The sequence below is a fragment of the Carassius carassius genome, unplaced genomic scaffold, assembly GCF_963082965.1.
Source record: "Carassius carassius unplaced genomic scaffold, fCarCar2.1 SCAFFOLD_58, whole genome shotgun sequence".
NCBI classification, from domain to species: domain Eukaryota; kingdom Metazoa; phylum Chordata; class Actinopteri; order Cypriniformes; family Cyprinidae; genus Carassius; species Carassius carassius.
The window spans coordinates 1,121,040-1,144,798 of NW_026775030.1; the positions used below are offsets into that span (position 1 = coordinate 1,121,040).

The window sequence follows — 23,759 nt, forward strand, 5'->3', positions numbered from 1 at the left end:
ACTATAACATGTTTGATCACTTTTGCCTTCTCAAATCATCATGACTTTCTAGAGTAAAATCTATAAATATAGAAAACAAAAGGTCTTTTATTATAAAATTCATAAAGATGCATTTCTCTGTAAAGGTGCATCCAATAAGGAGATGGCGAGTCAGGATCAACTTTATCTTTGCAACACTGACTCAGAAAACACTAGTTTATTAATAAATAATTCAAATATCTCCTTACAATTACCCCCCAACACATTAATGTTAATTACTTTTGCTGAGGTTTTGCAGCAAGCTTTAGCCAATTGCATGCATTTGCACACTGAACTCCTGCGCCTGCGCTGAAGGCACTCGCGTTTACTGCTGCTACAGGACACTAAACACCGTCCAAGCCAATCTTGACAGTCTCGGTGGCCTGGTTTTGTGTTGTTTCCACCAGCATGTCAAATTGTTTTCATCACCATAATTGATGAATGTCTAACATATTATAATTTAGGAGAAACCTAAATCAGGCCCAAGGCCGGCCCCTGTGGAGGACCAATACTTAATTTACTTTATACACTTACTGAAAACAGGGAATATGTAAATATCATAATCATTATACCTACCATTATGACTAAACAAAAATATGAACATATTTTTTTAATTGTCATTTTCTACTTAAGAAATTTATGTCGTTTTATATTTTTCAAAGTCTCAATTTTTATTGGAGCCCGGTGTGTGTGAAACACTTCAAGATATCTTCAGTCACAATCTCAGAAATGCTGCTGTGTTCACAGCTTCTTCTAGTCTCAGCAGTCACCACATACTGACAGTATCCACACGCAGCTCTGCTTTTGGTGTGAGTGTGCACAGATACCTGAGGCTCTTCAGAGCGTCTCCAGTACTGGATGAGGTAGCTCAACTTGTCTTCTAGCAAAGTTTTCATGGACTGGTTAGTGCTGCTCAGAGGGTCGGTGAAAATGATCTCTAGATCTCCTTTAACCGAGCTCAGCTTCACGCTGGAGGGAGGACCTAAAGCCGCTGAGAACATTAGAAAAGAGCCGGGGTCAGCATCACAGAATCAAACGCCAGTGCCAGGAACAGAGAGACAGACTACGAACAGAGAGACAGACAGACTACTGACAGACAGAGAGACTAACAGACAGACTACTGACAGAGAGACTACTAACAGACAAACTGATTGACTGACTGACACAGACAGGCAGAAAGAAAGAAAGACAGACTACTGACAGACAGAAAAAAAAGAAAAAGCAAGACTGACAGTCAAAAAAACAGACAGACAGACATTTACATTACATTAACATTTATTCATTTAGCAAACGCTTTTATCCGAAGCAACTTACAAATGAGGACAGTGGAAGCAATCAAAATCAACAAAAGAGCAATGATATATAAGTGCTATAACAAATCTCAGTTAGCTTAACGCAGTACACGTAGCAAGGGCTTTTTAAATATTACAACTTTTTTCATTTTTCTTTTTAAGAATATAATTAGAATAGAGAGCACAAGATGTAGAAGGGGCAAATAAAGATGGAAGAGATGTGTTTTTTGGATTGAGTTGGGGAGGTCATTCCACCAGGAGGGAACATTTAATTTAAAAGTCCGTAAAAGTGACTTTGTGCTTCTTTGGGATGAACAATCAAGCTGCGTTCACTTGCAGAACGCAAGCTTCTAGAGGCACATAAGTCTGAAGTAACAAATTTAGGTAAATGGGTGTAGAGCCAGTGGTAGTTTTGTAGGCAAACATCAATGCCTCGAATTTTATGCGAGCAGCTATTGGAAGCCAGTGCAAACTGATAAACAGAGGTGTGACGTGTTTTCTTTTTGGCTCATTAAAAATTAATCTTGCTGCCGCGTTCTGGATTAATTTTAAAGGTTTGATAGAATTGGCTGGAAGACCTGCCAAGAGACTGAAAGACAGACTACTGACAGACTACAAACAGACTGACTGACTGACTGACACACTACTGACAGGCAGACAGATAGATGACAAACAGACTGAAAGACAGACTACTGACAAACAGACCGATTAATCGACAGAAAGACAGACAGAGACTACTGACAGACAGGCAGATAGACAACTGACAGGCAGACAGATAGATAGATGACAGAAAGACAGACTGACACACAAACAGACAACTGACAGACAGACAGACTGGCGGAGGGGAAGGTGTGTGTGTGTGTGTGTGTTTATTAAGAACTCTTGGTGTGGAGACATACAGACTGTTTTAGGCACTGCTTGCCAGACGTGGAGTTTATATTGCTGAAATACCATTTTTATTGCAGCTGGGGACTTTAATCAGTGCAAATTGCAGACTGTTCTTCTCAAATATCACCAAAATGTGGACCCATCCACAATAAAAACACACTGGACAATGTTTACAGCAACATACACAATGCATACAGGGCTGCACCCCACTTTGGATACTCAGACCACATCTCTTTGTTCATGAACCTGAGAAAAGCCATTACAGTGGCCAAGAGACAGCACAGAGAGAAGCTGCACAGTTTCTACTCTAATGCTGATGCTGGGCGGATTTAGCAAGGCATTGTTCGCACCTGTTTCAAGACAATGAATATTGTTCCCCTTCCCAAGAAGAGCCCCCCAATCTGCCTGAACGACTACAGGCCAGTAGCACTCACTCCATTCATCATGAAGTATTTTGAGACAGTGGTGCTGACTCACATTCAGAGCAGTATGCCGGACATATTGGACCAAGCGGAGTACGCATATCAGCCCAACAGGTCCACTTCATACGACATTGCTGCTGTCCTCCATATTTCCTTTCTCACTTGGAAGATAAAGACACTTATATCAGGATGCTCTTTATTGATTATAGCTCTGCCTTCAATACGGTCATCCCTTACAAACTCACCCACAAACCACTTGTATTTGGACTACACCCCACATTTTGTGACTGGCAGACCGCAGTCTGTTAAGATTGGAGATAGGACCTCAGACACAGTCATAACAAACATTGGCACTCCACAAGGGTGTGTTCTCAGTCCCATCCTTTACACACTTTTCACACATGTCTGTGTTGTATCCCACAAAGACAACATTATACTAAAGTTTGCTAATGACACCGCAGTGATAGGACGGATCACTGGCAGGGATGCTGTGAGGACAACAATCTTACCCTCAACACGGACAAGACCAAGGAGAAGATGGTGGACTTGAGGAAAGAGAGGAAAACTCACCAGCCACTGTTTACCCAAGAGCCTGAAGTGGACAGGGTGAGCAGTTTTAAATACCTGGTGGTCCACATCAGTGAGGACCTCATCTGGACACTCTACACCATCCAGCTGGCACAACTGCAGCTGTACTTCCTGAGGAGGCTGGGGAAGTTTGGCATGTCACCTAAGATCCTGGTGTTCCTGAAGCTCAAGTGGTTGAGCAAGGTTGGGGGTTCAATTCCCCGGGAACACATGATAAGTAAAAATTGAATGCACTCTAAGTCGCTTTGGATAAAAGCGTCTGCTAAATGCATAAATTTAAGATCCTCAATAACCTCTACTGCTGTGTAGTTGAGAGCGTCTTGACCGACTGCATCACTGCGTGATATGGCAACACTACTGTAAAGGAGCGCAAACGTCTTCAGAGAGTGGTGAAGACTACTGAGAGTCCACAGAAGAGCTGCATCTATCATTAAAGACAATTTATTTTTAATAGTCTATATTCCTACTTCTGCAGCATAGTTTTTATCATGTTTCTTACATTGTACATGTATATTTGTAGTGTATTGTTTGTGTATGTGTGTGCATAGTTTTGGCATTCACTGCGGACAGCAAAGAATTTCATTGCTCAAGGAAACCGGTTTTCCTCACTGGGCATATCAAAATAAATGCTTTAAATCATTGAATCCTACTGACTGATTGATTGATTGATTGATTGATTGATTGATTGATTGATTGAATACTTTATTGAACAACAACAATCAACACAAAGTGTTCAAAAGGATAAAAACACAAAAAGCCCATAGGCTTATTTCCATTGTGGTCCTTAAGATGGAAGATGAGTAACAGTACATGTACTAACAACATTGAGGACAATGAAGAAAGGGAGCATAAAAAAATACATATAAATAAACAAAAAACACTAATAATAAAAAAAAAAAAACAAAGACTAAAATTCCAAAAATATTTCCTTACTTTTTTTCTTTTTTTTTCTCTTTATAAGTTTAATAACCAATTTTTTATTGAAGATTTAAAATGATAATAGGAAGAGCTCAACAGTTTAAGGTTTAAAGGTAAACCATTCCACAAGACAGCTGCGGAGTATAGGAAAGAGTACTTTCCCACACAGCTCTTAAAGCGGCAGGGCCTGTAATCTGTCGAACTCCCCCTGGTGCAGTAATTGTGCGTATCACTAATTTTTGAAAAGTAATCACATAAATACTTGGGTGCCAGATTATTTCTTATGTTATAAACTAAACACAGTTTAAGTTGAGAAACCCTCTCCTCCACTCTGAGCCACCCAAGACTTGAGAAATGGTCAGGAAGAAGATGAGTTCTGGGATGTAATTTAAGGATCACTCTGATTAGTTTATTTTGACAGATCTGTATCTTGTCTTTAAGACCTTTAGTAGTGCCTATGTACTAGGGTTGTGCCGATAGACGATAGTATCGTGTATCGACGATCGTCAGAGATATCGACATAAGCAGAATTCTCTGTCGACAATCAAGACGATATTAGGCTCATTTTCCTATTAATGTATTAGATTATAGTAATAACTATTATTTTTATTAGGCTGCTTATTATAATTCGGCTTTTAAACTGCCCAGCTATTTCACTTAATTTCACTGCCCGCATTTCACACACACACACACACACACACACACACCTCGCACGCGCAGGAGGATTAGAGCATGTAGTCGGTGAAGTTGTAACGCTTTGACTCGGATAATTCGTTAAATCCATGAAATGACAGAGATAGAAAACGGCGAGTTGGTGTCCCACACATTTAATGGCTGGTATACGGCAACACGCTCTTCTCATACATGAGAGATTAACTCTTTCTTGGTGTCACAAATAAAGTAAAGACAAAATAATTAACAAGGCGGCAGAGCGAACTTATCATCCATAGTGCATGGTTCTCACGTAGTCCTTTTCTTAAAGACCGATCACTTAACTTATAACACGCACTATGTGGTGATGACGTAGAAGGACTACGTGAGAACCACTATGGATAATAAGTTCAATCTGCCACCTTGTTATTATTTTCATGCACACCGCACTATAATGTGATGCATGCAAAATGCATAGTATCGGCCGTTACAAAGTCTCCATTCACAAAAAGACGTACATCGTCTGCAGAAATAAGGTGTTTCATTGCACTTTAACAAGTAATCTAAATGGCCTATATACTGTATGTGCACTAGTTTAAACGAGCCCTCACTAACTGAGTTTAATGCACAGTTATGTTAGAATGCATCTCATTCTTGTTTCTGTGGCGGTGCGTCAGACTCGTCATGAGGCGCGTGGTCCGGAGCGCTGTATGACTGATGCATCAGTTCAGTTCAACTTACTCCAAATATATCAACTTACCTGTTTTAAATACTTTATATTTAAATGTTCGTTTATGCCCAATATTAGTGTTAAACTGTTAGACTTTAAATGAAATCTGCTATTGATTTTCACAGTTGACTGATTTTGCAGAACATTTAGACGGATAACTTCCGTGCGCAGATAAGGACGTGCGATATGACAGTTGCGTCCGACTATGTATGAACTAGCTGTTTTAAATACAGTATTTTTATATTTAACGTTAGTTAAATCAGTCAGTATGTTTGAAATTAATTTTTTTATTATTATTGGTGACTCCATAGTCTCTCTCTCGCGCACCTGCGCGGTTTAAAACACCCAATAGTTATGCTATGACAAGAACAAAGAGTATCTCTCTTGCTCCACCCATGCTCGATAATATCGTGTATCGTCGATCTCACGGGCTGACGATATGACGATTTGAAAAATGACCATATCGCCCAACACTACTGTGTACCAAGATGTACAGGCATAGCCAGGATTTTTAATGTTTTACTATCTAAGAGGCTGGATATTCTTGCCAGGAACTCAGTCCTTTGGCTTGCCTTTGAGATAATTTTTCGAGCCATAAGCTCCCCTGATAGTTTGATATCTAATATACAGCCCAAGTAAGTAACTGCTTCCTTGGCTGTAATTTCAACAATACCTACGACTACCCTGAACCCCATAGCCTTTTTCAGTTTATCTCTGGACCCAAAAAGAATTGATTCTGTTTTGCCAAGGTGGATAGACAACTTAGCCAAATACTGAGGATAAGGAGTTCAGAACTAAGCAGCCTTTCCACCTCTGATTTGTCTTTATGAGAGGCTAGAATAGCTGAGTCATCTGCAAATAAAAACAAATTACAGTTTATAGCTGGCGACATATCATTGACATATAATAGAAAAAAGAGGACCCAAAATACTCCCCTGGGGGACTCCGCAAGTTAATTTAAGTGGTGAGGACAAGCACCCTTCCACATCTACCACCTGTTCTCTGCCCACCAGGTATGACCTCACCCACTGAAGAGATGCAGGAGAAAATCCTAGGACTTTTAGTTTGTTCAAAAGGACATCATACTGAACCCTATCAAAGGCCTTTTGAAGGTCTATTAACACCATGCCACAATAATTCCCCTTTTCTACCTCTTTCCTAATAAAGTCTGTAAAATAAAACAGACCGGTATCAGTGGAATGGGCCTTTCTAAAACCTGATTGGAAGTCAAGTAAAAGGTTGTGTTCTGCTAAATAACTGTCTATTTGCTCATAAATGATCCTTTCCACAATTTTTGATATTGAACACAAGATAGATACAGGGCGAACATTTCCAGGATCAGATTTCGGCCCTTTTTTATTTAAAGGTATCACTCTTGCCACCTTAAATTCACTGGGGAAATGATTTTTTTCAATAGAAAAATTAATAAGATAAGTTATGACAGGAGTGATTATTTCAGCAGCATCCTTAAGAAATCTGGCAGGGGTGTTGTCAAACCCAGTAGCCTTGGAAAGATTTAGGCCTTTGAGTTTTTTTTAGTACCAGCTCCTCTGTTACTTGTTTTTTAATAAAGTGTTTGGCTGAACTCCCTTTGCTTCATAAAACTTATGCACTCTCTGTGGATCACTAAAAACACCTGACGCAGATGGAAGCTTCTGCGCCAGATTACTTGCAATTTTTTAAACTATTAAAAGTATCTGCCACCACTTTTTTATCATACCATATGTACCCATTAATATCTAGGCCTATTTTACCTTGTTTTTGCTTAGGGTTCCCTTTTATCCCCAAAGGCCTAAGAGTTGACCATAATTTCTTGGGATCCTTTTTATGCTCCTCAATTTTAGACATAAAAAATCCCTAAGAACTTTATATTCTTTAAAAAGAACAGGCAGTTTTGTTCTTTTAAACTCACTTAAGATTTTATCCCTCAAGTAAATGGTGTCCAAAATGTCATTTATCCAAGGCTGTGATCTTTGTTTAATCCTGGTCTCTGTTAATGGGGCTATCTTGTCAAGTATTTTCAAGAAAATAGATTGAAAACAATCCCATGCTGTATCAACATCACATATGTTGGTAATTTCCATCCAGTTGATATTATTATGTCCTGAGAATTCTCTTCACAGCTCTTCACAGATTTATGACATTTAATCTGAGCTCTCTTGACTTTCCTGGTACAGTAGGTTAAAAAAATGGTCACTAATTCCATACACAATGACACCACTTTGTAGGATTTTACTTGTGTCAGATACAATGATGTGGTCAATAGCAGTTTGGCAATGCTGTTATTCTGGTTGGAACGCTAATTAATTGAGTTAGACCATGCATTTTCAGAAAATCACAAAAGCCATTGTATAGTGGACCTTCTATATTCAAAACATCAATATTATTTTCTGCCATTAATATGACTTCCTGTTTTCAAAAATCATGACAGCCTGCACTGACGCAGTCATTTTGATTTGGAGGTCTATAAACAACACCACACAAAATTGGTTTGCTTTTTGGAAGCAAAATATCAATCTACACAGCTTCAAGGTCAACATTGACCAGGTCCTGTCTTATATTGAAATCAATATCAGACCTCACAAATATGCAAACCCCACCCCCTTTGTCTGTTCCGGTCTTTAGGAACGATAACAAAGTTTTCTATTTCAACTTCGGAGTCAGTATTATAAGAATCTAACCATGTTTCTGATGAACATAGTATACTGGCCTTGATTTTCCTGGCCAGCTCACGTACCTCCGTGATCTTTGGCAGTAGGCTGCAAATGTTTAAATGAAAACAATGCAAACCATTCGATGCAAAAACAGATATTTGTTCCTCAGTGAAGACCAAGTTGTTACTTCTCACAGTAGTGGCCTTCGATGTCGATTTTGTATCCGATACTGGTGCCTCCAGACAAACACAGTGCGTGTCCGCATCCTCACCTCCCCCGGGTAGCAGTCCCCTCAGTGTTGTATGTCCTCCAGGTGCCAGAGACTCCGCTGACCTCAGCCTTCCCATCCTCGTCCCCTCCAGCGCCTGGTGTCTACTGGCGTTAGGTATTTCAGCCTCAGCAGCACACTGCAGCCGCATACTCGTCCGCCTCGGCACCCGATATTCGCTGGTTCTTGAGTTTACAGCCGCGTTCGCACCAGACATCTCCCGCTGCGACTCCTGCAGCTGTCCATGTCTGTTAGCCGCATCCAGCAGACCCAAAGACAGCCCGTCCACCGGGTCCACGCTCTCGACAGCAGCAAGTTGCAGGTAGCCGATCGCTTCCTCTATTTGTGCCTTTGTTGGAAGGTTTCCTCTGAGTGCAGTCTCTGGACCAGGGCATTGGTGTATATCGCCAGATAGCAACAAGTAAAGTGAGATTATCAAACCGTTGTTACTTTGGCATTTGCTCATGGTTTTACGCTTTTGCCCAGTGCGCGGAGACTCGGCCCAAACGCAGGTATAAATTACACCCCTTCCAAAGCCGAAATGTTTATAGGCTTGGCCCGTTGTTTTTGAACTTATACTGATATGGATTTCAACTCCTTGGCATTGGGAGGAAATATTTTTCCTGTTCAGATTAACTTCAATAATATCAGATGGATTTACAGGGCTTGATAATAAAGCATACAGTAAGAGAGCTGCAAGCGCACCTGTCTCACCCACCGCCATGTTGTTCAATTCCGACTGTCTGATACTGAGACAGACAGACAGACAGACAGACATAGAGACAGATAGACTACTTACAGACAGATAGATATATTACTAACAGCCAGACAGAGACTACAGACAGACAGACAGATAGATAGACTACTTACAGACAGACAGACTACTTACAGACAGATAGACTACTTACAGACAGACAGACTACTGACAGACAGACAGACTACTTACAGACAGATAGATATATTACTAACAGCCAGACAGAGACTACAGACAGACAGATAGACAGACAGACTACTGACCGAGAGACAGAAAGACTGATAAGATAGACTACTAAAAGACCAACTGACAGACATTATAGACAGACAGATAAACAGACTACCGACAGACAGAAAGAGAGACAAACAGACAGACTACTGACAGACAGACAGAAAAAAAGATTGACAGACTACTGAAAGACAAGACAGACAAATGACTAACAGACAGACCGACAGACAGACCTACAGACTACTAACAGAAAGAAACAGACTGACAGACTACAGACAGATATACAGACAGTTAGAACGAAAGAAAGACTGACAGACAGACAGACTACAGACAGACAGACATTATAGACTGACTGACAGACAAACTGATATACTACTAACAGAAAGGCATAGGGCTCCACGATTAATTGAAATTAAATTGTAAAGGCGATAAATCACGATAAGGCAGAAACTGCAGTTGTAATGTGTTTCTCTGAGTGAAGCACAGTTCTGTGATCAACAGTAAATCTCTATCTGAAGGCCAGATGGCGCTCTTGTGCAGATGCTCCAAGTACGCTTTGCAGATGAAACACAGGAAATCCCTGAATAAACAGAAGGTTTAACTGCTTTCATTAATTCAGCATGGCTAATAAACACACGACTACGACAATATAGGGTATATCTGAGGTCATCTTATTATAATGTTTATTATAATAAAGTATATAATAATGCAATGCTATTCAACATTGCCCTTTTCACTGTTTAGAAATATGTTGCATGCCTTATTCTGTGTAAGAAGCCACATTAACTCACAGAAGGATTTATTTCTAACACTAGACTTACATTATTAAGTGAGTTCAACCAGAATTGTTTTATTAAAAACATGTAATCAAATGTGGTATTTTAACATGCTTTCAGAGAAAGCATAATTTACTACACAAAATCGTCTGCCATTATGAGCATGATTTTGTGTAGCTTGTCAGAGAACTACTAAATGCTGCTCCATTTAAAAGCACGTGCTGGAGATTTACTACTATAAGAGAACCGGCTTTACTAACAAGATATGCATGACAATAACATTCGATTAATCGTGCAGCCCTAGACAGACAGACAACTGACAGACAGACAGCTCACCTTGTTCATCAGGACAGAAACTGATCTGGACCCAGCTGGAGGATTGCTGTGATGTGTTGGCCCGCACACGCAGCAGAAATAAGCCATTGTAATGCAGTTCAGCTCCAGAGAAATCACAGTGATGCTCCAAAACATTGACACACACCGATGTCCAGTACTGCTCATAATTGGCCTTCCGGGACCGATACTCCCTGTTGGAGGAAAGGACGACATGAGTGCACTTGATCTGACAGTAAAGCAGTGCTTCCTGAGCCTGTTCCTGAAGCCCCAGTGCTGTCTCCATCAAACACAGTATATATAACAAAGTATTCAAAAGTTACAGTTTCCAATTAATGGGTTAAGGTATTATTTATACACAAAAGATGCAATGGATTGTTTTGATTCTGGACTCATTTCAATCACGAGAATTTGCTATAAATAAGGATGTGTCCCTTTCCACGATCAGACCATGTTTCAAGAAATGACAAGTGTAAAAACATTGAGAAAGTTATAACATGCGCCTTTGGGGTTCCTCGATGAGGAATATCTTTACATCTAAATAAAAAATCATTGTAAGAGCAGTGGTCGGATTGTAAAAAAATAAAATAATTCAGGGGTTATGGTGTGGTCAATTTCGTTTGGGTTTGTTCTGTTGCTAATTTTAACACAATGATTACAAAATTAGTCTAAAAAGGTTAAAAGGCAATTTTTTAAACCAACTATTATTTTAAAGCTTTTTTTCCCCTTCTTGAGCCAGAAATGGAGGAATTTGGGTCAATACTGCTAATTAAACAATATTTAGCTGAATGTGTTTATGTGCTGCCACCTTGGCTGGTTTAGGACTGTCATGGATAAAGAAAGATGACAATAAAACTAATAAATGATTTGTTGAATCATTCAAATCAAATGATTAATCCAAACAGCTGATTAAATTAGAAACGAAAGTGAATTAGCATATTCATGTGCTGATATTCAGCAAAAGTACATTGCTTATGCAATGAATATAAAAACATAACTCAAACATGGGCATTTTTTCTTTCATGTGAAAGATTATGTGTCTTTAGTCAGATGCATTTAAATGTGACTGTGTTTCAGATGCCATCAACTCAAACTTTTGACAAAAGTGTGGCCTAAATGGCCCTTGTTATCCCATTAGGTCAGCATTAGGTCAATGCATCAATGGACTCTCCATGGGAGAGGTCCTATCAGGTCATCACCAGGTTACACCATCAATGGCTCTCCATGGGGTGTTATTGTACTGTTTGTACCACATTTGTTACCAGGTATAAAGGTCGGGTCTTACAGACAGTACTTTGGGTTAAGATTGCTTGAAGGATGACATGCTAACATCACTGCTGAAGAACTGCTACACTGCTACCTTCCAACTTATTTTATGTATTAGAGAAATCTAGTACATTGGCGAGCCACCCAAACTACTGCTCAGCCAAATATAGCAAAATCTAACACATTGCTTGAATTATAAGGGCATTTTGACTGCATTCTAATGGGCTTCATCGCGCAGTGAATGCTTTCTGGACTCTCAAGATGTGTTCTGTTTGTGTTCTGCAATGTTGTTTACTCGATAATGTCAGCTCTCCTATCGTCCCTCAGTCACACATACAGCACAATGACAATGTCAGGGCAATGTCTTTAAATTCTATTCAAGGAAAAATCATACTTATTTTAAAGAACTTTCATAAGAATTGAATTGTAACATTTCATTTGCACAATAGATTTTACATGACACACAACATTACTAACCCCCCCCCCCCCCCCCCCCATTTTTTTGTGAAAAATATCATGCCATTTTCCATGATCTATGCATGTTTCATGAAATTATAAAGGTAAACACAACCCATATGTTTTTTATTATTTATGTATTTAATGGTTTTATGTGTGTGATAGCATACTGGAATATATTTAGATCTAATGAACGGATTATAATGTGTTTGGGCTCCTTTTAATCAGGAGAATTCTGAAAAAACAAACAAACAAAAAGCATGCAATTTTCCATGATCTATGATTGTTTCATGAAGTTATAAACAAAAGCGTAAAGTGAAACGTTTCTTCTGCTGTGCCTCAAGTGCCCCGGTTGGGTTTTTTGTGTTATAGCTATGAGCAATATCTTTGGATCTCCGATTATGACGGGGGAATATATAATCGGGAGAAATTTCCGAAAATAATATTATGCAATTTTCCACAATCTATGCATTTACCAACAAATTTACGAATAAAAACAACATGAAGCATAGAGTTGTTTTTCTTTTTGCGCTTGTCTGGTATAATGTGTTACAGCTCAATGAGGAGTATATTTTGATTTCGATGGATTATGGGATAATGGGAGAACTTATAAATATGAATTTAGAACTTAGAAATAATATGTCATGAAGTTATGAGCTAAGATTATACCTATTTTATGTTACTCCATTCAGGAAGTGCTTAGTAATTTGATTCAGATTTTTTTTGTGCGGACACCTCGGGTTTAAAGGGTTAATAATCCTGAGCACATTTAAACACATTTCTCCTTCATTTCTTACAGCAGTAATGCAAAAGTAATATAGATTATTATAAATATAATTCTCTTGGTAGTATTTGTTGTTCTGTCTTTCATTTATGCAGATTTTCCCTCACTCATTTTTACATTACAGTAACAGTGAGAATAAAAACAAAACATCTAGACAAAATGCTAATCAGAAATTTGGAGGAAAAGACTGTCGATATTCCAAAAAGGTGTAGGCCTAATTTTCTTTATGCTAAATATAATTTAGCAGTTATTTTCCTTGGCATGTTGAGATGAAAAATAAACCTGACCTTAAGAAGCATTTACACACATTAGCATTTACGCATTGTGTCACACATTAGACCTTGGTCATATCCTTAGTCTACATCTCCTCAAACAATCTATTACAGTGTTTGTGAGGTCTTATGACCTTTTCTTGACTTTAACAGTAGATTCAGTCACAAGCCCAAATAAGCATGTACACCCGGGTCATGTGCATGAAGCAAACACATATAAAGGCTCTTACAGTATATACTGTGTGGTGAAGGTGACGGTCTGGTTGATGGCGGTCTCATGAGGCCAGTCCCACCGCAGCACATAACGGGTGTTGAGCGAGTCCATGCTGACGTTCTCAGGACACCTCAGATCTCCAAATCCTGCCAGACACACACACACACACAGTTTCTGTTTCTGCAGGGTTGAGCATTATAACTGTACTCTGCTCCACAGCTCTCCAGACTCATCTTCATAACTAGCAGTGTGCAGACAATGTGCAGGGTGGACAGCTTCACTGGTGTAATTACACAGCCATAAACCTAATTACACTTTCACTTATGATATCATAGATTTCCTTTAGTGTGAAATACAGCATCTTTTCAAGAAAAGACAGAGAAGTTTAAACCAAGAGCAACGGACATTTACAGTTACAGATTCTTATAATCCATTTGTGGCCATATTTTACATTTCTCAAACAGATTTCTTAAATGCATAACTGCAGTGTTTTAATCACTGTATGCCTTTATGAACAGTCTACATAAAGTGATTAAAGCTTGCAGAAGCATTTTTATTGTAAGTTTGACTGTATTTAACCACAGTAGTTCTCTGTGTGTTCAGGTTTAAGCTCAGCATCTCAACTCAGGAAGCTCCCTGAAACAAACACCCATCTCTACAGCACATCTGAAGTAACTTTCATATAGAAACATCTTGTTCCTTAAGGCCCCAATATACTTCAAACGAAAATCAAAGAACTAACTTATATGACATCATTTAGAACAAAATCAGGCCAAAGCATTTTGAGTTTGTTTCGGCAGTTAGAAACAGCTGACCAAAGCAAACGTTCTGGGGGAGTTAGCTTAGTTTTGGCTCCTAAACACCTTTGAGTTTTCATTGGTCTGTGGCGTTTACACAATCAGTGAGTGTGTTCTGAAACTCCACCTTCTTTGACATGAGAGTTTTTTCCCATTTGTTTGTTTTATTCAGCGGAGGTCAGGCAAGAGAGAACAATATCTCCGGCCTAGTCACTAGCAACATGAATACACTGGAATGTCCAATAGCTGAGCAGCACAGATTTATCCGCACCTGTACGATCTCTCGCAGGGAGACTTTAAAGATTAAGGGAAAGCATTTAACTCCTAGAAACAAATTGCAACGAAGCTTGCTGCTGACGACCCAGAGTTATGCAAAAAGTGACAAACATGCATCCGAGACAAGCTTTTCAAAACCATGGAAAGAATGAAAGGAAAGAGTAAAGATATAAGGTAGCAAGTACCAAATACACATTTCAAATAAATGTTACACCATACTACTGCTGCTGCTGCTGTTGTTCTTTCAATAAGCAAATTTAAAAGGTATACAGTAAATGAAATGCCAAACGATTATACAATAAAAATGTTTTAATCAAAAGTAAATCAGGACCCCGCATAAAATATAAAAAGTTTATATTTATAAAAATGTATCCAGTTTAATAAAATAATGAACACTAATAAAATAAAGTAACAAACTGACTCCTATTCTCTTGGTCGGCGTTACGTCACAAATCATGTGACCTGCATAGCAACAAGCCGCCGCCGTGTTTGAAGGGTAAAACAAACCGAAGGCAATCAAGGCAAAGCCCGAGGAAAATCAAAAAGGTATCTATTCACAGAAGTTTTGTTGTGGATTATGTCAGTTATGGATACTAACGGACTACTTTGTATTAATGATGAATGATATCTGTGTATGCGAATGTATGTCGGTGGTGAGAAGTGAAGTGAATGTAATAAAACACTCATGTAAAGCGCTTTGTGACTAACGTTAGCTAACGTTAAATACATGTATGTGAAAGGCGCTAGCAGCTATACAAATACAGATCTTCTTTCTTCTATTACAGAATGTCTTATCAATATATAGAAAGTCTACTTGTGCCTGCATTGACCAGGTACCACAGAAAGCTGTCGCTTGTAGGTTTAACGTTACAATCTTGTCCCTATCGACATCCAGCTGAGTCCTGGGAGAACAACCCAAAGGCATGGCCCAGGCTCGAGTATCCAGACATATACAATTACCTCATCAAATCCCCTGGTGTGAACACCATGTGTACATACCATGTGTCCTACACTTGCAGTCATGTTTAAATACCCATCAAGCATCGATTACATTAACTATGTTCATTTAGAAAAAAAAAGATGTTTATTCAAAAGCACTGTGTTACACAATGGCTGTAATGAGCTCAGTCTGTCAGTGGCACAGCTTGTACAGTGTCAGTGAGGGACACAGTTTTTTCAAAAAAGCAAAAATAGACTAACTGCAGAAACGTATCTTATTCCCCACACAACTAGTGCATTTCATTGTTGCTTATCAGTGTAGAGCTGCCGACCATTATGCATAGCAATGTCATAACATAGCAACAGAAAATTGAGTGGCCATCTCTGCAGTGGTATTATTTTGTTATTCTTTGATTTGCCGAATCATTGCTAATTTTTTAGGCATGATTCTCGGCAGTTTTCTCGACAGCTTCGTGTTGCTTAATGGCGAGCGCTTGTTTGTTTTACCCTTTGCCGCGGTTGCTATGCGCGCGCAGTGCATTATGGGAGTAAAAGTCCCAGATGTCCGACCTCGAGAATATTTTTTCTACATCATGCTAAAGTTATCAGTCTATGAGCCATTCACATTATAAGACATATTATGGAAATGGAATGGTTCTTTTGTGTTGTAAACATGATACTTGACTCTAAACTGCTGCTAATCATTATTCTTTTGTCTATAATATTCTGACCATTGGGTCTCGTCTCACACCTAGATTGCCTACATTATTTCATCCTTGTAGTATTTAGGGCATACGCCTAGCAAGTCATGTTTACATTAATCTACACCCCGCCTCCAGCGGCGCGAGTCGTGTTTACATTAATCTAAACCCCGCCTCCAGCGGCGCGAGTCGTGTTTACATTAATCTACACCCCGCCTCCAGCAGCGCGAGTCATGCTTACAATAATCTAAACCCCGCATCTAGTGGCGCGAGTCGTGTTTACATTAATCTACACCCCGCCTCCAGCGGCGCGAGTCGTGTTTACATTAATCTACACCCCGCCTCCAGCAGCGCGAGTCATGCTTACAATAATCTAAACCCCGCATCTAGCGGCGCGAGTCGTGTTTACATTAATCTACACCCCGCCTCCAGCGGCGCGAGTCGTGTTTACATTAATCTACGCCCCGTCTCCAGCGGCGCGAGTCATGTTTACATTAATCTACACCCCGCCTCCAGCGGCACGAGTCATGTTTACATTAATCTACACCCCGCCTCCAGCGGCGCGAGTCGTGTTTACATTAATCTACACCCCGTCTCCAGCGGCGCGAGTCATGTTTACATTAATCTACACCCCGCCTCCAGCGGCACGAGTCATGTTTACATTAATCTACACCCCGCCTCCAGCGGCGCGAGTCGTGTTTACATTAATCTAAACCCCGCCTCCAGCGGCGCGAGTCATGTTTACAATAATCTAAACCCCGCCTCCAGCGGCGCGAGTCGTGTTTACATTAATCTACACCCCGCCTCCAGCGGCGCGAGTCATGTTTACATTAATCTACACCCCGCCTCCAGCGGCGCGAGTCGTGTTTACATTAATCTACAACCCGCCTCCAGCGGCGCGAGTCGTGTTTACATTAATCTACACCCCGTCTCCAGCGGCGCGAGTCATGTTTACATTAATCTACACCCCGTCTCCAGCGGCGCGAGTCGTGTTTACATTAATCTACACCCCGCCTCCAGCGGCGCGAGTCATGCTTACATTAATCTACACCCCGCCTCCAGCGGCGCGAGTCGTGTTTACATTAATCTACACCCCGCCTCCAGCGGCGCGAGTCGTGTTTACATTAATCTACACCCCGCCTCCAGCGGCGCGAGTCGTGTTTACATTAATCTACACCCCGCCTCCAGCGGCGCGAGTCATGTTTACATTAATCTACACCCCGCCTCCAGCGGCGCGAGTCATGCTTACATTAATCTACAACCCGCCTCCAGCGGCGCGAGTCGTGTTTACATTAATCTACACCCCGCCTCCAGCGGCGCGAGTCATGCTTACATTAATCTACACCCCGCCTCCAGCGGCGCGAGTGGTGCTTACATTAATCTACACCCCGCCTCCAGCGGCGCGAGTGGTGCTTACATTAATCTACACCCCGCCTCCAGCAGCGCGAGTCGTGTTTACATTAATCTACACCCCGCCTCCAGCTGCGCGAGTCATGCTTACATTAATCTACACCCCGCCTCCAGCGGCGCGAGTCATGTTTACATTAATCTACACCCCGCCTCCAGCTGCGTGAGTCATGTTTACATTAATCTACACCCCGCCTCCAGCGGCGCGAGTCATGTTTACATTAATCTACACCCCGCCTCCAGCGGCGTGAGTCATGCTTACATTAATCTACACCCCGCCTCCAGCGGCGCGAGTCGTGTTTACATTAATCTACACCCCGCCTCCAGCGGCGCGAGTCGTGTTTACATTAATCTACACCCCTCCTCCAGCTGCGCGAGTCATGCTTACATTAATCTACACCCCGCCTCCAGCGGCGCGAGTAGTGTTTACAATAATCTACACCCCGCCTCCAGTGGCGCGAGTCATGTTTACATTAATCTACACCCCGCCTCCAGCGGCGCGAGTCGTGTTTACATTAATCTACACCCCGCCTCCAGCGGCGCGAGTCGTGTTTACATTAATCTACACCCCGCCTCCAGCTGCGCGAGTCATGCTTACATTAATTTACACCCCGCCTCCAGCGGCGCGAGTCATGTTTACATTAATCTACACCCCACCTCCAGCGGCGCGAGTAGTGTTTACATTAATCTACACCCCGCCTCCAGCAGCGCGAGTCATGTGTACATTAATCTACACCCCGCATTCAGCAGCGCGAGTCGTGTTTACATTAATCTACACCCCTCCTCCAGCGGCGCGAGTCATGTTTACATTAATCTACACCCCGCCTCCAGCGGCGCGAGTAGTGTTTACATTAATCTACACCCCGCCTCCAGTGGCGCGAGTCATGTTTACATTAATCTACACCCCTCCTCCAGCTGCGCGAGTCATGCTTACATTAATCTACACCCCGCCTCCAGCGGCGCGAGTCATGTTTACATTAATCTACACCCCGCCTCCAGCGGCGCGAGTCATGTTTACATTAATCTACACCCCGCCTCCAGCAGCGCGAGTCGTGTTTACATTAATCTACGCCCCGCCTCCAGCAGCGCGAGTCGTGTTTACATTAATCTACACCCCTCCTCCAGCGGCGCGAGTCATGTTTACATTAATCTACACCCCGCCTCCAGCGGCGCGAGTAGTGTTTACATTAATCTACACCCCGCCTCCAGTGGCGCGAGTCATGTTTACATTAATCTACACCCCTCCTCCAGCTGCGCGAGTCATGCTTACATTAATCTACACCCCGCCTCCAGCAGCGCGAGTCATGTTTACATTAATCTACACCCCGCCTCCAGCGGCGCGAGTCATGTTTACATTAATCTACACCCCGCCTCCAGCGGCGCGAGTCATGCTTACATTAATCTACACCCCGCCTCCAGCGGCGCGAGTCGTGTTTACATTAATCTACACCCCGCCTCCAGCGGCGCGAGTCGTGTTTACATTAATCTACACCCCGCCTCCAGCTGCGCGAGTCATGCTTACATTAATCTACACCCCGCCTCCAGCGGCGCGAGTCATGTTTACATTAATCTACACCCCGCCTCCAGCGGCGCGAGTCATGTTTACATTAATCTACACCCCGCCTCCAGCGGCGCGAGTCGTGTTTACATTAATCTACACCCCGCCTCCAGCGGCGCGAGTCGTGTTTACATTAATCTACACCCCGCCTCCAGCGGCGCGAGTCATGCTTACATTAATCTAAATGAGCAGAAGGAATATTTGTGTGAATAGTATTATATTTTTGAATTCATGAAAATGTTTGTATTTTCTAAATGTTGGTTGGCAAGAAAGAAATACATGTGTACATAATGACAAGTGTAGAATAGTGTGGAAAACATTCAGTGTTCTTTCTGTCAAACTGAGGACACTGAATTGTGATGCACTACCCTAATGATATTTCATAAGTTTGTTTGCATTGTCATTTTTTTTTTTTACTGCACAACTGTCACTTTTATACGACCAAACCACAATAGAAGTTAATTTGGTTACTTCATTTTTATATTCAGTGTTATTCAAAAGAAGATGCTTCTAATACGTTACTGTCATGGATCATAAAAACTACAGGTGCATCTCAATAAAGTAGAATGTCGTGGAAAAGTTCATTTCAGTAATTCAACTCAAATTTTGAGACTTGTGAATTAAATTCAATACACACAGACTGAAGTAGTGTAAGTCTTTGGTTCTTTAATTGTGTGATTTTGGCTCACATTATCAAAAACCCACCAATCTCAACAAATTAGAATACTTCATTAAACCAATAAAAAAAACATTTTTAGTGAATTGTTGGCCTTCTGGAAAGTATGTTAATTTACCGTACGTGTACTCAATACTTGGTAGGGGGTCCTTTTGCTTTAATTACTGTCTCAATTCGGCATGGCCTGGAGGTGATCAGTTTGTAGCACTGCTGAGGTGGTCTGGAAGCCCAGGTTTCTGTGACATTGGCCTTCAGCTCATCTGCATTGTTTGGTCTCTTGTTTCTCATTTTCCTCTGGACAATAGCCCATAGATTCTCTCTGGGGTTCAGGTCTGGTGAGTTTGCTGGCCAGTCAAGCACGGCAACACCATGGTCATTTAACCAACTTTTGGTGCTTTTGGCAGTGTGGGCAGGTGCCAAATCCTGCTGGAAAATGAGATCAGCATCTTCAAAAGCTGGTCAGCAAAAGGAAGCATGAAGTGCTCCAAGATTTCTTGGTAAGCGGGTGCAGTGACTTCGGTTATCAAAATCACAATGGACCAACACCAGCAGATGACATTGCAGCCCAAATCATCACAGACTGTGGAACTTCACACTGGACTTCAAGCAACTTGGGCTATGAGCTTCTCCACCCTTTCTCCAGACTCTAGGACCTTGGTTTCCAAATGAAATACAAAACTTGCTCTCATCTGAAGAGAGGACTTTGGACCAATGGCAACAGTCCAGTTCTTCTTCTCCTTAGTCCAGGTAAGACGGCTCTGATGTTGTCTGTGGTTCAGTAAATCTCTCGACACGTCTGTGTGTGGTGCTCTTCATGCCTTGACCCCAGCCTCAGTCCATTTCTTGTGAAGTTCACTCAAATTCTTGAATCATTTTTGCTTTGACGATCCTCATAAGGCTGTGGTTCTCTCTGTTGGTTGTGCATCTTTTCCTTCCACACTTTTTCCTTCCACTCAACTTTCTGTTAACATGCTTGGATACAGCACTCTGTGAACAGCCAGCTTCTTTGGCAATGAATGTTTGTGGCTTACCCTCCTTGTGAAGAGTGTCAGTGATTGTCTTCTGGACAACTGTCAGATCAGCAGTCTTCCCCATGACTGTATAGCCTAGTGAACCAAACTGAGAGACCAATTTGAAGGCTCAGGAAACCATTGCAGGTGTTTTGAGTTGATTGTCTGATTGGCGTGTCACCATATTCTAATTTGTTGAGATAGTGAATTGAGTGAATAGAGACATCAAAGCCAGCGGCACATATCAGAAGGTCTAGCCGAGGTGAGACTGCTCTCGGTGGATACATGATCACAGCTCTCGCTGATCGTGTGGAGCTCACGTCTCCGAACTCGGCTAAACACATTTTTAAATAGGCGCTGTCTTTATAAACAACTACATTCTCGCCTGAAATACTTTTAAAATTTAATTTCATGATACAATAACAGTAATATTTTAAAAATGTTCCGAATAAATGGTGGTCGAAATCACAATGCTGCATGAACTCAACCAATCAGGATGTTTAGTGCTCAAATCCCACCTCCGAAAGTTCCGGAACTTTGAAAAGTACCACCTTGCTAGCAGGGACTTTCTGAGGGGCATTTTTTTTTACCCGGAACTTTATTTAGGTCCTGCGGTGGAGTACCAAAGTCCCAAAGTCCCTAGTTCCTAGGTAAAGTTCCTGCAGTGAAAACGCGGCTTATAACATGCATGCGCATTAACATGGTGACAACACAAGCATGTGTAATTTGCATTGCGTGATGACGTTAGGTGTTTTCGCGTCGTGTGTGACGTAACCAGTCATTAAAACGCATGCGCATACTTAACAGAATACTCTATTAAAATTTAAAAATCTAAATGTTAAATGTAAAAATCATTAAAGTATTAAAGAGCACTGAAGTGGAAAAAAGAATGGAAAAACAATAGTAAAATGGAATACAACACATATCCATGATTTCAACCATGTTTCATCCGAAGTAATATTATACCGAATTACAGAGATGATTCTGTAATATCTGTGTAGTATTTTATTTACAATACATTAACATTCTGTTGCAGTTTATTTCACTGTGTATATTGTAAAACTATACTTTAATGGCACCTTACATATATATATATATATATATATATATATATATATATATATATATGTGGTTTTTTTTGTTTTTGTTTTTTGTTTTCTCATGTCAAGCGACCTCAATGACATGATATTTTTCCCCTGGAATGTGGATTTTATCAGGAGAACTCTGCTAAAAACCTGTATTTAACTCCTGGAACGCGGGAACACCAGGGGACACCATTTAAACAACGCGATTGGGTGGGTTTTGTGAGAACCCTGTCTGGGTCTGGGGGAAGCACTGGACCCAGAGGGCGTGCTGTCATGGAACGTCAGAATCTGATTGGCTGATGAATCTGTCACTAATGCTCGTTACAAATCTGATTCAACGTCTTTCAACAAAAGAGAAGCACTATCTGTAGATCTGGCCGCAGACTTTATGTAGGATACTCCAGTTCCCTCAACGAAACTACACAAATGAGAATGATATCTAAATAATAATAATACAAACATTTTTCATACAACTAATTGTTTTATAGGGCCAGCAGGGAAGGCCCTGATGGCCCACCACTGGCTTAATGAAACACATCTGAGCCAAACATGAGAAGTAGACCAGAATATTTGACTGTGTCCCTGGACACGACACTTATATCATTATAATTCATAGCTGGGCATTATGCTAATTGTGAATAAGTGTACTATCTATCTACTGCTGTAGATTACAGAGGAAATCACCTGCTGGAGGACAATGAATGTGCACTGTCAATGAGCTGATTCATGATAAAATAAAAATAAAAATCTGAAATCCGCGCCTACAGACCAGTGTGAAAACCATCCCTTAAAACAAGCAAACCTGCAGAACTGTAAATATTAAAGTCAATATGTCTTCTAAAAGTCCAAACAATTAAGACTGTAAATTACTTTGATTTATAGCTAAAATATAGCTACATTTGCTATATTTTCAAACCAATAAATAAATAAATAAAACACAACAACAAAAACAAAAACAAAACGTGATTAGGTATTCCTTTTATATCACTGTCCTCTTATGTTAAGAAATAAATCTCCTGACAGGTCACTCCCAAGTGGTTTCATTGTCAGCATCGAGTCCGAGTATGATTCAGTGGGCTTTATAACACTTTCAATTGTCAAGAAATCACTTATCTTTAACAGTTTTGGTTCAATATAGCATTACTTCAAACACAGAGCGTTAAGTCATCGCCTGACACTGTTATTTAAACATAAGTGCATAAGTGAGTGAACATAAGTGAAGTCTCGGTGCGAATTTACAGCGAATCTTGGTGATTTCGGTCTTTTTGAGCGGAAATGATCCCACTATCCAAGCAGCAGACTAGGATCTGTTTTACAGTCGCGCAGTTAAACCGTTTTGTGGCAGATGATGAGAAGTAGTTAGAGTGAGTACAGAGTCAGAAGATGAACTCACCCGTGGACACTTTGAGCAGAAGCAGAGAACAGACGCAGAAGCAGCGGAGCGCCTCCATGTCCACATTGAGCTGCTGCTCGGGGTTTGCGCTGGAGGCCCCCACAAACACAGAAGTAACACAGAAGTCACGCGGAAGTGATGTTCAGGCTCCGCTATTACGAAACTACAGGGTGTGTTCTATGAAGATAAAATTATGCCATAATGAATTGCAAGCGCAAGGTAAAATTTGTGAAAGTGTAAATAAGATTGCAAGCGTAAATCAAATCAAATCAAATCAAATTTGCATGCGCAAGATAAGATTTGTAAAGGTGTAAGTCGACTTTCAAGTGTAAGAAAAAAATATTTGCAGCATTTTAGTGTTATTCGTAAGTGTAATTCATGTATTGTGAAACTGCAGCTTCATGC

The 23,759-nt window shown here is 41.0% G+C and overlaps 1 protein-coding gene across 1 annotated transcript in view; it reads right to left on the reverse strand.

Moving 5' to 3' along the window:
- LOC132134234 (interferon alpha/beta receptor 1a-like) overlaps positions 1–23,492 on the reverse strand; it is a 59,883-nt gene extending 36,391 nt beyond the window's left edge. The window contains exons 1-4 of the mRNA XM_059547036.1: positions 23,355–23,492; positions 13,529–13,658; positions 10,524–10,714; positions 846–1,009 (exon numbers count right to left, since the gene is read on the reverse strand). Of these exons, the coding sequence (XP_059403019.1) occupies positions 846–1,009; positions 10,524–10,714; positions 13,529–13,658; positions 23,355–23,412 (543 nt within the window). The 5' untranslated portion in view covers positions 23,413–23,492. The remainder of the gene's footprint in view (positions 1–845; positions 1,010–10,523; positions 10,715–13,528; positions 13,659–23,354) is intronic.
- Positions 23,493–23,759: the final 267 nt, after the last annotated feature.